General features: G+C 43.0%; 1 protein-coding gene across 1 annotated transcript in view; it reads right to left on the bottom strand.

Moving 5' to 3' along the window:
* The window catches only part of RNF122 (ring finger protein 122), a 29,020-nt gene that overhangs the window by 9,935 nt on the left and 575 nt on the right, over positions 1-18,510 (bottom strand). Inside the window, exon 2 of the mRNA XM_015821048.1 lies at positions 5,498-5,654. Coding sequence (XP_015676534.1) covers positions 5,498-5,654 — 157 coding nt within the window. The remainder of the gene's footprint in view (positions 1-5,497; positions 5,655-18,510) is intronic.

The raw sequence follows: 18,510 nt of genomic DNA, 5'->3' as shown, positions 1-18,510 counted from the left end.
TTGCTACAAATGGCTGGAGCACCTGTGGGAAGTCAGCCCCCCCAGAGAAGGAAATATTAAAAGGGCAGAAAAATATATTTCCTCAAAGGATCTTAAAAACACAGGAAAGCATGCCCAGTTTTTCTTAATAGCCCCAGGTCTCCCTTCCCCAAGCAGAAACCAGCTCTATAGAGATGCAGATGTAAATCCAGGGAGCTAGAATATTAAGAAGACAAAAGACCTAAAATCTACATACCCCATCCAAACTCTTAAGAGTCATCAGCCCCAGGGAAGCAGGATATGACCTTTGGACATAATAAGATTGACCCACCACCATCAGAAAACCAGAAATGCACACTCGGACTCAGGTCAAAGTTCACGCCACAGGAACAACTCCAAACAAAAGGCTCCTGAGGGTATAAAAACCCACTCCCTACATGTGCTCAGCCCTTTTTTTTTCACTTCTCTTGCTGGCAGAACCATCTTCCTGTCTGGCTCTCCTCTCCAATAAACTACAACCTTCTTCCCAAAGCGGTTGCCATGTTTATCCCCGGCTTGGATGAACCAGGATGAAGACTTTTCTTTCAACACACCAAAGGTGCTTTTTTTTCAAAAGGCAACTGGACTTTGTTTTTCCTTGAAGACACTTTGCTTCTCATCCAAGAAGCTTCTTCAGTTTAACTGAAAAATTGAAGAAGCTTCTTGGAAGGGGAAGAAAAAATAATAAAAGTCCAGTTGCCTTTTGAAAAAGCACCTTTGGGACAACCATGACCTGGATGACTGAGAACCTCCACAGACAACGGCTGGAGTCGTTCCGTTAAGTTTAAAACAGAAGGTGGTTGATGTTCACCTCTTGACAGCGGATAGCATCTGGTGCATGGACTATCCCTGCCCTCCCAATAACTGCCAACGTGATGGCTAAAGATGAGTCAGCAAGAATTTGGCTTTTCTTCAATTTTACGCTGCCAGAGTCAGCTGCCACAGGGCAGTTAAAGCTTCCAAGTGTGTTAACCGTGAACCCGGCATTTCTTCTGCTGCTTGAAAGTTTGGGTCAATGCTTAGTTACATTATGCAGGAGACAAATGTCCATTTGCTGCCGAAGGGAGACAAGCCAGTTGTTCTGAGCTGCGGGAAGCAGAAAACCGACTCTGAATCATCGTTCTGTTCGGCGTGGACAGAGATTCCTTTGTGCCCAAGCTGCACAAAACTGGGATCAGGGGCAGGATAAGAGACAAAACACTGACGCTGTTGATATGGCTGTTCAAGAAATGCTTAAACTATTGCTCTGTGAGGCTGCAGGATTGTTGAAGGAAATTAAAAAAAGAGAGAGAGTGCAGACCAAAAGCTGCGTTCTGTAGCTTTGGAAAGAATAGCTTTTTTTGGGGGGGGAGTTAAATGAATAATCTAGATGAATAATCTGATGTTTCATCCTGAAACTGACCAGTAAAATTTAAAGGAGGAGATGCAGACAACCTTTTTATTTTTTTTGCCCTCAAAAGAAAATGGTCTCTTTGACTGGCTTTTTAGCTACAAATGGCACGTTTTAGCAGTAAACGTGTTGGGGATAGAGTGGGGACACCAGAGTTATTTTTGGGGTAGAGATGGGAGGTTGCCAATGAACTTGAGTAGTAAGATTTTGGGAACGCTAAGTGTAGTCCTAAAGGAATGAGTGCTATATCTGGCTTATGGAATTGAGTTCGAGAACTACTCAAATGATTGTTTCACTCAACTCATTTCTTTGACAGTAACTGCACCTTTCAGAGTCCCTTTTCAGCTTGTATTTCCCAGCCATACCTGGAAGTCCTGGGCATTAGATTTGGCACCTTTGTATGCCAAGGAGATGTTCTGACCTACTCACATCTAAAATGTTAATCAGTCCACGAGGAAGGATACAAGCAGCAATAGTTGGTTTACTTAGTGTTAAAAGGCTTACAAGTGTACAATGAGGTGTCTAGTTTAATGAAAAGAAGGACTAGGCGCAGCGGGTCCCAACCTTTTTTATAGTCCGTACCCCTAGAACACTTCTGATATATTCTCGCACCCCTTACAAAAGTTTGAAACAACGACAATGAATTATGCATATACACGATAATTTTGAAAAGCCAAGTTTCGCACCCCCTGGAATATCGTCTCGCTCCCCCGGGGTGTGTGAGCACCCCTGGTTGGGAACCCCTGGACTAAAGGGTGACATGATAACAGTTTTCCAATATCTAAGGAGCTGCCACAACGAAGAGGGGGTCAACCTATTTTTTTCAAACACCCAGAAGGCAAGACAAGAAGCAACAGATGAAAACTAATCAAGCAGAGAACCAACCTATAAATAAAGAGAAATTTCCTGAGAGTGAGAACAATTAATCAGGAGAACGAGTTGCCTTCAGAAGTTGTAAGTGCTCCAACACTGGAGGTTTTTAAGAAGAGACTGGACTTGTCTGAAATGGTATAGGGTCTTCTCCTTGAGCAGGGGGTTGGAATAGAAGACCTCCAAGGTCCCTTCCAACTCTGTTATTCTGTCATTTATATTCTTTAGCAAAATTCTATAGTGGGGATGTCTACAATGCAAGCGTGCTGAATGCCCTTCTCCTGCACTGTATGTGTGATTAGCAAAGAAAGTAGGCAAACAACACAAAACAACTGCTGAGATAGGTGGGAGTTGCCACCCTTGGCTCCAGAAATGGCACTTTCCCTGCCTCCTGATGTGTTTTTTTCATGCAGGGAATTTCAATCCTTCGAGACAGAAGCACAGGATGTGGCAACTGTGTTTGTTCCAGCAGATCTTGATGATATCACAGCTAGCAAAGTAGAGTCTTCCCCTTGGTTCTCTTCATCATGGATCTCCCTCCCTGCCTGCTTTTGTTTGTGCATTGTGGGTCTATTTGGCATACAGAACTTAGGGAAACGAGGATAAATGTGCATTGGCTGTTCCATTGCCTGCACAGATGTATCCTGCTATATTACAAAGATATAAAGCTCCCTTACGTGATCAGTCCAGGAAACCGGTCCATCTTGAGCAAGACCGTCTATTTTTGTTTGCATCACCTGCTCTCTCAGACACTGAATTGCAGCTGCCAGTGGTTGAATCTGGGACCTTCTGCATATTTAAATCATAATCTGCACTTCCCTGCAACAGCTTCCATCTGGAAGGTATTCTGAGGGAAAAAGTGCCTCCGCTTCCTACTTTAGGATGAAAGGCCAGCCATTTTGATGAGCATCTAGGGCTTTCAGCCATATGGATTACGATCAGAGAAAAAGGAAGAACTTTGCAGTTCTTAACCAAAGGAACGAGAGTGCTGATATCAGATTTTAGAAGCTGGAGCACATGTCGACACAGTTCTGCAGCGTGCATTATACAGTTGGATTGCAACATCCACGACTGGGGAAACTGCAGCCCAATTGCATTCAAAGGATACCAGGTTGGAGACAGATAGTCTATTGATCCACTTTCAAGTCCTAAGATCTGAGCTGAGGTGCCAAAGCCACTCTAAGCCCCCTGACAGAGCAACACAACTTTTGAAAAGCTAGCAGTCAATATTCTTGAGGAAACTTCAGTCATGATTTATTAGCCTGACAACTCAGTGTTGACACTTCAAAACTAGAACAGCTGAAGTTTGACCTTGACACACACACACACACACACAGCAAGCTAATACTCATTGATTAGCTGGGAAAAAGGCAAACCTAACATCTCTCCTGTATCTTTCCATTTAATGTTCTGTGGTCCCAAAGCTCCAGAATGAGTTGGAAGACAGCAGTTCTGTGTCATTCACCAGGCTCCTTCTAGACATTCTGGCTGCAGATGACTGCAGAGTTTAAAAATAAGCTTTCCATAAATAGATAAGGAGCCAGGACATCTTCCATAGAGACAATAGATCTATTCCAGCCTTTAGAATAAGACCCTTTCCCCCAACTTCCTATCATTTCCTGCTAGATTTTTTAACCAGCATCGGTCCTCTGAAATGGCTGGCTATTATTCTCAGCATTGGCTCACAATTACATCCATTTAAGCGCGCAACTCCAGGCTCACGATGAAGTCACCATTCATTTGAGAAATGATGATGAAAATATTTCGGAATTTTTAAGTTCAGAAAGATGAAATTAGCTACAGAGGAGAAAAAGAATGCATCTGTGTGCAGATGATTTGAACCATATTTCCTACAGTCCCTTGAGGCCTGGTGGGACTTGAAATCCAAACCATATGGATAGCAGAGTTGCTTATCCCTTACAGCGGTCCAGTTAAATCAGTGAGCAAAGAAAAGAAAGTAATTTTTCAGGAGTAGTATTCCCAGCTAATAGTAAGTTACAACAGGGGTTCCCCAACTGCTGGGCCCGGCCCCACTACTGGGCCATGAGCTTTTCACAACCGAGCGGCAGGCGAGCGTGTGTGCACCCTCCATTTGCAAGAGTGGCAGGTGTGTGTGCCTGCCGCTTGTGCAGAACTATCCCCTCCCCCCCCCACTGGTCTACAAAGCCAGAAAGTTTGGGGAACTCTTGAGTTACAGTACAGGACGTTTCTAAGTTACAACTGTCCACTTAGGAACCATTTGAACTGTCAGTTTAAGATTTGTACCCAGTTTCCAGCCACTGTATTGTTTATGTCTATTTGGGGGGGCGGGTGTTGATGAACAACAATTTGATTTGAGGAAACTAAACGGAAGCAGCATCTTTTGTTTAGCCAGAAATGGCTTGCCAGCATGTAGCAGGGTTTGCCCTGGAAATTTTACGAGCCAGATTTGATTTAAGATGACAAAAGGCTCCAAATTACATCCAGAATTTTCTACTTTGTATTTGCCTCGGGAACATTAAAACTAAGGGATCTTGGAGAACTGGATACATTCACTCTCGATCTAACCCAATTAGCATAACTGACATATAACAAAGGGCAAAATTTTGTAATATTCCATCTTTCTGCCCACCAGTTCTTACATTTTTCATAATGGAGGCTTCAATCAAAGTCAGCAGAGAAGACGGACAAAAATCAAGAACAGCACAGTTGATTATCTTGAATGAACAGGGCTGATTTCATGTCCTGATCCCTCCAGCCTGTGATTTGAATGCCTAAGGATCATACATTTCCATGGACAATCCCTTTGCATGCAAAAATATCCAGATTCAGTTCTAGCCCTGACATTTAGAAGAATCAAGTAGATTAGCAAGCAACAAAGCTTTTGCCTGAGACTGTAAGTCATGATTAAAATAAAGAGTGGGTTCGTACGTTATATAAACCCAACCCAATGTTTTATGGAAGAATCCACAACAGGCTCCCAGGGATCGTACTGTTGACCTTGGAACTTAGTTTGAAATCCACTACTCCAATCCAAAGAGGTTTAAAATTACTGCAAGTATTGATTCTTCTTCAATCTAACCGGGGGCTAGATTGAAGAAGAATCAATACTTTCAAGTAATTGATTCATTTGGAAATAGCAAGAGAACACACAACTGTAGCCAGTAGCCTAGGCACATTTGTTGAGTTGCCTCTCTTTGGCCATCTGCACTCAAGACTCCCTTTGGAAGCATGACCCACCTAATGAAGTAACAGCAGAAAATCAGGCTGAGCACAAAGATGAAGACACCTGTGCCAAAAATCACCATGTAGATGTTCAGCGGCAAGTCCTGGAAAGTGATGGGAGGCATGGTGCACGTTTTGTTGGTGTAGATCAATCCCAGACCACAGAAGCATCCTAGAAACGAGAAAGAGAAGGAGTTAAAGGCTGCATTTGTATCTAATGCTGAACCAAGAGCTATTCTAATTACAATCGGTTGAACACGCCTGGAACAAGCCAGGCTCAATCTTGCAGGTGGGCAAAGTTCTCGGAGCCTGTTGGGCTGAATTTTAGAATTGATTCTTCATTTCTTCTGCTGGTGCTAGGAGAAATGTGTGGCACAAAAGCAAAGAAGAAGAAGAAGCCAGAGTTAAAAGAAACTAAGATATCCCAATGCTGTGTTTGAGGAGGACGGATTTTCTCAACATATTCAACCAAAATACCTTATGGCATAACTTATAGCAGTGTTTCTCAACCTTGGCCACTTTCAGATGCATGGACTTCAATTCCCACAATTCCCCAACCAGCCATGAATTCTGGGAGCTGAAATCCACACATCTTAAAGTGGCCAAGGTTGAGAAACATGGCTTATACAGCATCATAGGTGAATCAGGCCTGGGACACAGAAGAATGAAAAAAAGGAAGAAAAGAGGAGAGACTTAATCTAAACTGTAGTAACTTTTCTCACTACTCCTACTGCGTACTATTTTATTAGTATATATATCATGATATTGCTTGGAACATGCAAGATCTTTTGTTCCTAAACTTTCCCTCAAGTGTTTTCAGATGTTAAAACTTACAGGGAACAATGAAAATTATATTGATGCTACATCTGATATCCATGCATAGCATCCTTATGTAGCTAGTGAGAACTCAACACGAGTACAAGGTTCATTGGCACCAAGTACAAACAGATTGACAGTAACCATGTAAATTTCCCACAGTGCTTTACAGCGCTGTGGATCCAGGTTATTGTGGGAAATTTGAAAAAGATTGATGACTAACACAGGTTGGATGATAACTCTCTATTGCCCCTAAGTCAAATCAGAAAGTGTGTCTTAAGAAGAGAAGGTCAAAGAGGTAGCACCACAACAAGCTTTCTCTCTACAATGCCCAAAAAATCTGCTTGTGCTAATACGTTAAGAAACCAAGGAAAGAATTTTGTGAAATTGGGACAGCCATTGATTACAAATGCAACTTCTAAAGCAGAGATGGGGAGTTTGTGGCCCTCTGGCTATTGTAGAACTCCCCATATCCTCCATCACTAATCATTTTCACAGATGCTGCTGGCAATAGTAATCCATCTTCAAGTGGAGGCCCCCAAGCTTGCAGTTATAATGTTAAGCAGAGATGCATTTAGCTAAATAGTCCTATGGTGCTCAGAGTATTGTGACATCTAAAGAGGCAAAGAAAAAGACAGCTGGAAGAGGCCATAAACACCAAGCCAAACATTCCTTCCTCAAGGAGCCCAAGTAGCAAAACAGCGCAACATACAGTATATGTTGGGTAGTTTATATCTTCTCACCGCAAAACCAGACCCAGATGGCCATGCCTTGAAGAGAACTGCAGCACTGGAGGACATCAAGTAAAATAGCATTTTCCTCAACATCAGTTTAACCACAGCAGGCAATGCCCTTAAAGGCTAACAAGACCTTGCCTCTTCTTGTTACGGCCAATCTGGACATGTTGGATTAAGCTCTCATCCTCACCAACTAAGATGTAAGGAGCACGCTGGCTGAAGACCATGGAAAGTAGACTCCCATGCTTGGGAAGCAGCTACAGAAGCCAATAGAGTCATTCTCCCCCCAGCCCAAAGTCTGAAACGATGAAAACCCAATCGGACGGACTATTTAAAGAATCGTTACAGGAAACAAGAAAGGAGGGGTGTTCCTTGGTGCTCTCTGAGCTTGCTTGTTTTCTTGCAGACATTTCATTACCCTACTAGGTAACATCATCAGTGTTAGTAAGGAGACCGGTTTGCTGTCGGTTTATATTCTGGAGTTTTAGGGATTCTTTGGTTGGGCGCTTTTACTAAGGGCTCTTTGGCAGTTTCTTGATTCGGGTAGTGTTTACTTGATTGTTGGTCTGATTGTTGGAGTTAATCTATGCTGATCTGAGTGCTGATTACTGGTGGAGAGGTGCTGGAGTATTTTGTCTTTTGGGCTGGTTGATTGTCTCTTTTGCATAATCCATAGATGCTGTTCATGTCTATTGTGTCTGTTGATGTCTGATCTGTCAGAGTGCCAGGCTTCCAGAAATTTCCTGGCATTTTTGATTTGGCCTGGTCTAGGATTGTCACATTTTTAGCCATCAATACAATCCCTAAGACCGGCCCCACCCATCCACCCAGAGAGGCAAGACAGCAGAATATAAACTGACAGCAAACAGCACACCCTTTTAGCTCTGATGATGTTACCTAGTTGGGTAATGAAATGTCTGCAAGGAAACAAGCAAGCTCAGAGAGCACCAAGGACCCCCTCAGTTCAACCCTGAGCTACCAATATTCTCCTTCACTGGCATTACAGAAGTAGAAACTCTTTGTTGATTTCATGCAAAACACAGACCACGCCTGCGGGCAGTAAAAGGACGTCTGCTCTCAAAAACCCTTACAAACACGACTCAAAACATCAACGCTGGGTTAGTAGTAAGGCAGAAACCCATAAGCAAGGTACGAAAACGGAGATAATTAAATGCCGGCCATTCAGCACCAAGCAACAGATGGAGGGAAGAGCTGATTTTGCAGGATGAATGCATTGTCTTAATTATCCCAACAACAAGCCTAGATACACACAGCACTTGACCTTTGCTTTCCCCAAAGAGGGTGGAGGTGGCAGAAATCAGGCAGGAATTTTAAAAGCAAGGAGAACGTGTGTACCTCCAGAGGTGCCCGAGTCCAGGAATGCTTTGAGCTCCAAAGGAAGAGGGGAAGAAGGGGTTCCCCCTTTGACAAAGGCCTTATTTTGCAGAAAAACAAGAGAGGCTTCCTTGCCTTCTCCAAAACGCTTTCCCTTGGATGAGCTTCTACATTCTTGCTATCTCCTCAGTGCTGCTGGGGAAGTAACCTTGGCAGCAGAAGCCAGTTTGCAGGCTGATGAAATGAAAACAGAGGAGTCAGCAGCTCGCTTTTTCTCCCAACCATCGCAAAAGGCTTGCCAGGATGTCCACGGAGGTTCTCTGTCATCCAGGTCATCATGGTTGTCCCAAAGGTGCTTTTTCAGGAGGCGGCTGGACTTTCTTGTGTTTCTTTGAAGGTGTTTCACTTCTCATCCAAGATCCTGCAGCCAAGAAGCCTCCACACCCATTTGCGCTACTCAGGTGACCCTGAGGACACAGGTAACAAACCTCTAGGTGGTCTCAATGACTCTCTAAAAGAATGCAAATGGCCAGCGGTCTGCAAGGAATATAAATCCTTCCATTCCCCACCATCCAGTTAGAGCTGAAGGAGCTTCTTGGGTGAGAAGCGAAATGTCTTCAAAGAAAAACAAAGAAGTCCAGTTGCCTCCTGAAAAAGCACCTTTGGGGCTTGCCAGGATGATGACTCTCCAAAGGCCAAAAGTTAGAACCAGTTCTGACATCTCTCTGGCTCTAATCCTGTCCTGTATCCCACCCGTGGTAGGTTTCCACAACCACTAGGTTAGAACAACTCTTGTGAAGTTGTGGCCACCACCTATAACAGTGGTGGCGAGCCTCTGGCACGGGTGCCAGAGGCGGCACTCAGAGCCCTCTCTGTGGGCACGCGTGCCATCGCCCCAATCCTAGGCCTTCAGCTGGGTTTTATAAAACCTTTTCACTTTAGGCCTCTGCCGCCATGTGCAAAAAAAAAAAAAAAGGGTCAATCAATCAGTCAATTTCAATTTCTCGTGGGAAAAAAAAAGATCTTGCAAAGTTGGAATTGATTGATTGAACTTTTTAGTCCCACCCAGTCTGCTGTTACCACCGCAGCCACGCCCACCCAATGGGCCACACCCACCTAATGGGCCACGCCCACCCGGCACCCGACGATGCATAAGTGGGTTTTGGGTTGCAGTTTGGGCACTTGGTCTCTAAAAGGTTCGCCATCGCTGACCAATAACAACAGCATTCCTGGAGTTCATTTCCTCTCTCTAATTAAAATACATCTTTTTATTTTACATTTATTTATTAAAATTATATGACAGGTCCCCAGCTCAAGGGAGTAAACTGAAATCAAAATGCCGCACAGAGGACATGATTTACTCAAGTCACTTGAAAGCTGCTACTGACTTTGGCTCAAATAGGAAGCTGTTTTTAAAAACCTTTGTGGAATTAAAAAAAAAAACCCTTTTGATTTATCTCCTAGTGTTTCTTGACAGTTTCTTTAGCTCCAGCCATTGTGTTTTAGCTTGACTGGCCCATTGTGCTATTGCTGCTTCTGAAGTTCTGAAAAGGTTGGAGATTCTGGAGGAACAAAGTCCCAGGCTTTGTATTTTAAAGAAAATGAATAACCTCTGGAAAAGTTCTTGTTCCTGGTAAATAGTGTGCAATTGGTCTCCTGAGATCCTAAACTGAGATAAACACAACAAAAATGTTGTTTGTGTAACCGACAACCTCAGAAAATGCTTATTAAAGGTTGGTTTGATTGTAGTTCGAATGCTGCAAACCAGTCAATGAGTCTAGGGGTGCATTAACTTTTTCAGACTGACACATCGCATGTTGGATGACTTGGCTGATGAAACAAATGAATCAAATGCTAAATTTGGTGTTGTGCATCATTCGATGGCTAGATCTTGCCAACATATAAAAGCATGAAGCTCTGATATCATTCAGTGGTACAGTTAGGCAAAAAAAAATAAAAATCAGAAAATCAAAAAGGAAGCCAATACCGTTTTACAGAATTGTACGAATTGCTTCTCAAAGGTGATTTTTTTAAATTCAACAAAAGGACAAGGAACAGCAAATATGATTACCTTTTTTTGAAAGTAATAAGGAGTAAATAAGCTAACTTTCCAGGCCTTTCTCCTGTTTCTTTGTTTTTATTGCATTGTTATGATTACTAGTTTTGAGGTTACATTATATCAGTGATGGCAAACCTTTTAGAGACCGAGTGCCCAAACTGCAACCCAAAACCCACTTATGCATCGTTGGGTGCTAGGTGGGTGTTGCCCATTGGCTGGGTGTTGCCCATTGGCTGGGTATGGCCCATTGGGTGGGCACGGCTGTCTTGGTAACAGCAGACTGGGTGGGACTAAAAAGTTCAATCAATCAATTGCAACTTTGCAAGATCTTTTTTTTCCCCACGAGAAGTTGAAATTGACTGATTGATTGAACCTTTTTTTTTTTTTGCACATGGTGGCGGAGGCCTAAAGCGAAAAGATTTTAGAAAACCCAGCTGAAGGCCTAGGACTGGGGAGACGGTGCGTGTGCCCACAGAGAGGGCTCCGAGTGCCGCCTCTGGCACCCGTGCCATAGGTTCGCCATCACTGCATTATATTGTTAAGAGTGTTGCATGTTCTCCTATAAGCTTGAATTTACTGCCTAACCTCCTTGATTAATCATAGTTGAGCAAGACTGATAATAAGTCTATTTCACATCTGAATTGCTTCCTGATTTCCCTAAGACAGGGGTGTCAAACTCGCAATGTCATGTGACATGTTGCGATGTATCGTGACTTTTTTCCCATTGCCGGCAATGGGGTGGGCGCAGTTTCACCATGATGCATCTGGCTCGTAGGTCTGCAGTTTGACATCCCTGCCCTAAGATCCCCTCTACAGGGATTCTGAGAAGGGGAAATTGCATTCAGAGAAAACACCCAAGCCAAGTAGGATTATGGTTCTCCAAAATCTAAATCAACATGGCCAAAAGCCCAGCACTTGTGGCAGGTACCCAACTGGGGGATGGCTATTTAAAGGATGCATGATCTCCTAACCCAAGCTGGACAATGACTATAGAGGAAATATCACTGAATTGATAATATATCAGATCTATTTCCATGCAACTGCTTTGGTTTGTTTTGAAGTTACACCTGTCCTCTTAAGATGAATATCCAGATAATCTTAGGAAACTGCACAAGGAAGGGACAATTGCTACTTCTTTAATAGGCCACTTCAGTAAAAGCTGATGAAGGACGTTACCCAGGTGGAGGCACAGAGGAGTTCAAGCTTTGCAGTGTGTTCTACAGCAGACCCTCAGAAACAGCTTGGTACAGAATTCAGATCCATTGCCCCATATTAAAGACAATTTTTCCAACTGCTGTAGAGTTTGGATGATACACAGAGGTTTTTCTCAATGGTAACAACTTGAAGATGCATGCATGTCAACTCCCAGACTCCCCCAGCAAGCTTGAATTCTGGGAACAGTAGTCCACACATCTTCAAGTTGCCACGGGTTGACAAACACGGCTACCCAGACAAAAAACAGTTATGTTCCATTAAGAGCAACAAAGATGATTAGGGGACTGGAGGCTAAAACATACATGGAACGGTTGCTGGAATTGGGTATGTCTAGTTTAATGAAAAGAAGGACGAGGGGGGGACATGATAGCAGTGTTCCAATATCTCAGGGGCTGCCACCAAGAAGAGGTAGTCAAGCTATTCTCCAAAACGCCTAAAGGCAGGACAAGAAGCAATGGATGGAAACTAATCAAGGAGAGAAGCAACCTAGAACTAAGGAGAAACTTCCTGACAGTTAGAACAATTAACCAGTGGAACAACCTGCCCCCAGAAGCGGTGAATGCTCCAACACTGGAAGTTTTTAAGAAGAGACTGGACAGCCATCTGTCCGAAATGGTGTGGGGTTCCTGCCTGAGCAGGGGGTTGGACTCGATGACCTCCAAGGTCCCTTCCAACTTTTTATTATTATTATTATTATTATTATTATTATTATTATTATTATTATTATTATTATTATTATTATTATTATTATTATTATTATTATTATTATTATTATTAAAGACTGCTTCTGATTGCTCCCATGCCAAACCAGAAGGGGGAAAGTTATTTTATTTTGAAAAAGTCAGTCTTATCAGAAAGATGCAGGTTTAGAAGTTGGTTTCCCCAACCATCATTTCTGGTATGTTCTAAAAAAAAAAATGTATTTCTCCTCTTTCTGGGCCCGTTCCACTACCGCTCTCAAGGAGACAGCAAGAGAAAACCTTCTCTTGTTCATTTGTTAGGCAGTCAGGGATGACAGGTGATTAACTGTAAATAATAAAATAAAGGAGTAGAAGATTCTTGCCATGTTTGCCTTGCTGCATCATTACATCATAGCATTGACCTACCTCTCTCCCTTCTGCCTGCACGAACAGCAGTGACCCACCAAGCAGGACCCTTTTCCCAGCAGGAGTGAGAAAAACATTCCAAACACACACTATGCTTCAATCAAAATATGCAAATTTCAGGTGTCTTTGTCCATGCATGCAGTAAAATAACTGCTTTGTTCCAGGCAAGGAAGAAAGCAAAAATTCAAGGACGTTAGCAGCCAAGGAGGCAGGAGGAGAAAGATACGGTAGGCTTACCAGAAAGATTGGGGGTGGGTACACAAGATGATGGGGTTTAGTCTACCAGGAGAGGTTGAGAAGGATTAGAAGAAGCTTCAGACTGTTTCTCCATCTAACCGGCTACAGTTGGTCCTGATATCTGGTTTACTAACCTCTGACTGAGGTTTTTTTCCATCCCCTGGTGCCTAAGACTATCCGCTGAGGATTGCACGGATGGAAACTTGGTTGCTTGGCGGGCAAAGAAGGTGCCCAGAAGCAGGATTCCTCATCAGTAGAGCATCAAGGAACAAGAAGCAGTTCCCTTCTTTTCCCAGCTTGAACACACTTTGACCACATGATTTAATAGCAACAATAAAGTTCACCTTGTGAAATTCGGCGTAAAAGAACTGAATGTAGGATTAGCCTCCCCTAAAGAAAAGTTAGAGAATGTATAGCTTCCTTTTTCCATATTTCCAGAAAATTTAAGATACCGCCTTCCTCCCACACATATCTTAAAAGTAGGTTAATTGGGAGAAAATAAGAGTTCCTTTCAGATCAACGGTGTGTAGAGTAAACACAGTATTGAGAGTAACAACATTTTTTCCCCCCTTTTGTTTTGGATTCTGAAGTTTGCATGATTGCTTTGGCATACTCTGTCCTCCGTTGCTTATCACCTTTAAGAGAGAAAAAAAGTGGGTAACTGAATTGCTGTGCAATTTTGATGTCAACCGTAAAGGCAAAGTTGCTCTTAAGTCGATCTTGTCCCCAAGTGACTTCGCAAAGGCATCTGTGCACATTGATCTCGCCAAGAGACTAGAAATTGATATCGGCCTATTTAATGACAAGAGCATGATTCAGATCTGTTGGTGAATCAGAAAACACAGGGGCTGTGTGTGTATGTATTACAAAGCATGACTGCAGCCAACATGTAACTACTGAGCATTCCTGTGTTAACTTCTTCTTTCCCTCTTTTCTAAAATGAAACTGACAAATTAGGGGTTCAAGGGAGGCAATCTTAGCCAGTTGCTTCTGTCCAACAGAATGGGGGTTGAGGGTGGGGACTAAATAATCCAGACAGTAATTTCATGCAAACTCCAGATCAGACTCGGACACAGCATAAGCTTAGCTGATTCCAAAGCTAAGATGGAATAAATGTCAAATTCAAAGTCAGCTTGCTACAATACCAGGAATGAACCATATGCTTTTTTTTTTAAAGAAAGCCTGAAAAAAGATGGACAGTGATACAGTAGGTTTATCCATGGGTGGTTAGGTGATGTATTTTGATTTCCCTAAAGCAAATCTTACCGCTTGAGAAAAGAAATTATGAGGTGAGAAGCCCGTTCCTTAATGGATCAGGACAGTAGCTTGACTGAGGCCCCAACCCATTAATGGTCCTCATCTGAACATTCCAATCTTCTGAAAAAAAGGACCAAATCTCTGATTTTATCAAGGGAGAGGTGACTTCCTCGTAGAGATGCCTAGTGCTGTGGCATAGCACAAATTGTATTTATTATCTATCAAAAGTTTTAAAACTGGCCTCAGAGAGGGACTCTTGTCAATATACTTGTCCAGCTCAACTTAGCCCAGCCTAATACTGAAATAGCAGTAGCACTTAGACTTATGTACCGCTTCACAGTGCTTTACAGCCCTTTCTAAGCCGTTCACAGAATCAGCCTATTGCCCCCAACAATCTGGCTCCTCATTTTACCCACCTTGGAAGGATGGAAGGCTGAGTCAACCTTGAGCCGGTCAGGATCGAACTGCTGGCAGTCGGCAGAATTAGCCTGCAATGCTGCATTCTAACCATTGTGCCATCGCGGCTCTTATGTTTATTACTAAAAATCAGGGGATGAACAGCTTGCTTGGACAAAATGAAATGCAAAATGAAGATGCTGGCAAGATATGGTGGACACATGTCCTGTGGCCTAGTTGTGGTAATTCCTTATCTTGGCATTTTGGAAGGGGCATTATACCAACTTGACCCAATTCTAACCCTTTCAGCTGCAGCAGCTGTTAGATCCTCCCACTGCCTGATCCTTTTGATCTAGAGCAGCCAAGATCTAGCCTGGAAGCCTGCTGTTTTATCACGGAGCTTCATCTTATTTCTTTAAAAGCCCATTTGTTCCCCAGTCCTTCAGATTTACAGTCTCCAGACCAGGGCACTCAATTATTCATAGCTCCTTAGATGCTGCCAAAATGTTTTATCCAGGACTTTACTTGTAAGAGCCTCACCAGATGTGCGAAGGATAATCTATAAGAGGAGAGCCAGGGGTTTTTTTTTCCCCTTTAAGCAGCCATAAAGAGCTTTGATTTTGATTTGATCGCCAATCCTGAGCGAAAGAGAGCCGGTGTTTAAAAGTCTGGTCACTGTCTTGATCTCTGGAAGTTGTAAGTAGCCTTTTCTGCATTAAAAAAAAAAATGTTGGCATAATAGAAGCCCTACACTCTCACTTCCAAGGTTGCTGATACCAGCTTTGGGCTGTGAGTGAATTTGGCTTGGCTTACTCATAGTTTAAAGTCATGATTTACGGTTCAATTGTTCAATGAATTTATTGTTCAATGAATCAATCAGATACTACTTTAACCCCAAACTAAATATAATGTATGAACACCATCTGGACTCATGAGTGTCTGTTGCCTGGACTTCTATCAAGTTAATTCTATCCCCAGGGCGCTGTTCAAAAGGCCACTGGACCCTCCTGTTTTTTTCTCCTTGAAAAATGTTTTGCTTCCCATCCAAGAAGCTTCTTCAATTCTTCAGCTGAACCGAAGAAGCTTCGTGGATGAGAAGTGAAACCTTTTCAAGGAGGAAAAACTCCCATTGCTTTTTGAACATCACCTTTTGGGACAATCATGACCTGGATGATTGAGAATCTCCATGGACAAGCTAATTCTAGTTTTAGTCTAAGCAACTTTGTCTTCATCCCTCGGTTTGTAGTCGGGGACAAAGAAACCTGCCCGTTTTGTTTACTTCCCATCGAAATGTTTTAAAGCTGCAAGTTATTTCTGAATGATGGTATCTTAAGATCAAATTCTCACCCTCCCTGCAGTGCCAAGTGGCATAGGTGACAATTGCTTTCAGCATGGAAGGGGCCAGGGTGTTCCTGCCTGACACGTAGCTGTTGAAGGTGAGAGTAGCTGTTGAAGGTGAGAAGCCGGAGAGATGAAAAGAGAAGGCAGCTTCTGACTTTTAAAAATTAAGACTTCAAATGCTCTGCCTGGGATGGCCAAATCTTTTGTTTCTTTTCATCCTGTTTATGAAAGAAATTTGCCTCATTTGAAAAGCTCTTATTATTTCTTTTTCTTTAAAAAAAAACAATGAAATTCTTGTATGTTTATCTTTGTTTTCAATGAGAAATAACCTGCTTACCTTGCAGGATTGTTGTACATGAAACACACATATAGTGACGGATCATAGTCTTGATCACATAATAGATCTTAATATTTGTATCATTCAGAGAAGAAGAGGAAAAGGAAAGAAGAGGAAGGTGGAAGGAGGATGGAGGAGGAGGAGGAGAAGAAGGAAGAAGAAGAAGAAGAAGAAGAAGAAGAAGAAGAAGAAGAAGAAGAAGAAGAAGAAGAAGAAGAAGAAGAAGAGGAGGAGGAGGAGGAGGAGGAGGAGGAGGAGGAGGAGGAAAGATTGTTCAGCTGGGCCACAATCAAAATTGGAAGAATAGAATAAGTCCCTGATTAACACAAAGAATAGAGATCCTACTGAGAAGTAAAATGGAATTGATTTAGCTAGCAAACCTGCAAACCTACAACTGAAAAGCAATTCTGTTTTATTTAGACTTTACTGAAAAGATTCCAAAACAAACTTTGTTTACTGCATCTTTTTTGCAAACCGCCCTGACAGTGGGAGATGGGACTTTTATCCCACCCCACCTTTGTTCTAATTCTATCCATGAAGCTGCAGGTGGTAGGAGAAGCTGACTTTGCTTCGAGCAAAGCAGAAGAGGTTAAGTGAATCTCTGACTTTGACTCTGTGTCTCGGTGGGTACTCAGAGTAGACCATCTCTCCTCCTCCCGTTTCCCTTCCCTGCCATTGTCTGGGAAGCACATGGCCCAGAGATTGGGGGTTTGTTAAATTTCGTGAAGTAGAGTAGAGAGGGGCGAGATGAAGGAGGGAGAAAAAGAGGAAATGAAGAAGGAAGCCACACGAACAAAAGCTGCTTGAAGTAATTCATCCCAAGCACAGCTTTACCCTTCTAATTAAAATGATAAAAGCAGGCACCATCTGCTAGGCTTCTGAAGGGAGCCAGTCTTCACCCAGCCACAAAATGCAACATGGAAAATAGGATTTTGAGAAACTTCCCTGGCTAGCGCCTGAAGGCAGGACAAGAAGCAAACTAACCAAGGAGAGAAGCAACCTAGAACTAAGGAGAAACTTCCTGACAGTTAGAACAATTAACCAGTGGAACAACCTACCTCCAGAAGCGGTGAATGCACCAACACTGGAAGTTTTTAAGAAGAGACTGGACAGCCATTTGTCCGAAATGGTATAGGGTTTCCTGCCTGAGCAGGGGGTTGGACTCGACCTCCAAGGTCCCTTCCAACATTATTATCATTATCATTATTATTATCATCATCATCATCATTATTAAACTGTGCAAGATAAGAGATTTTTGTGCTTCTCCTTTGTGCCGTCAGCCAAGATGGATTCATTCTTACCCGCCTCTCCTCATTTGGAGGGAGGAAAAGAAACATCCCAAATACAAAAAGTTTGAGCAAAAGGAATGTGCCTGCCAGCCAGCCAAGTAATCTTCCTTGGAGTAAAAACATCCACAAAATGGGATCAGCCGAGCAACTTTTTTTTTCCGTGGGGGTGGGGGGGAGAATATGGATAGCAGTTAAACAGCCAAAAGTGCCAGGATAAAATTCACAAGATTGGCTGATCTCCTTAGATCCCCGTTGTCACTGTTTTTACTGTCCAGATTGCCATTTTGCGTCTGTGGCTGCTGGATCTGTTCAAAGTTGCTTGGCTTTGCTGCCTCGTCGGATGGGAGAAAAAAAGTTTTGCGCATAGTTCTGTGTAAGAAAATCCAGCTTTACTGTTTTTAATCAAGAGGGGCTAAATCTTTTTAATTTTTAATTTTAACACCTTTTTATTTCGGTGTTCACCTTCTGTAAACATTTGGCCGTGGCTGATGGGGACTCATCGTCCAAAACTGGCAGCACTGGGCACGGTTCAAGAGGGAAGAATAAAGTGAACCTCAGTGGAGCCGACTAATGGTCTGACAGCCTTTCTTTACCTTTGAACGACAGAACCCAGTTCCTGGATTAACCTAGGGCAGGGGCAGGCAACCTTGGCTCTTTTATGACTCGTGGACTTCAACTCCCAGAATTCCTGAGCCAGCATGGCTGGCTCAGGAATTCTGGGAGTTGAAGTCCACGAGTCATAAAAGAGCCAAGGTTGCCTGCCCCTGACCTAGGGTTTGTACTGACACCGAATGCTAAAGCAACGGAAGGGGGGGCTGGGTTTGCACAAGGGGGTAACAGCTTAACAACAAACCAAGATTAGACACCGGGTCACCCCAAATCCGAGAGAGCTCGTTCTGCTGC

The sequence above is a fragment of the Protobothrops mucrosquamatus genome, unplaced genomic scaffold (assembly GCF_001527695.2).
Source record: "Protobothrops mucrosquamatus isolate PMUCROS unplaced genomic scaffold, P.Mucros_1.0 scaffold1237, whole genome shotgun sequence".
NCBI classification, from domain to species: Eukaryota; Metazoa; Chordata; class Lepidosauria; order Squamata; family Viperidae; genus Protobothrops; species Protobothrops mucrosquamatus.
This window is presented reverse-complemented; position numbering and strand designations above follow the sequence as displayed.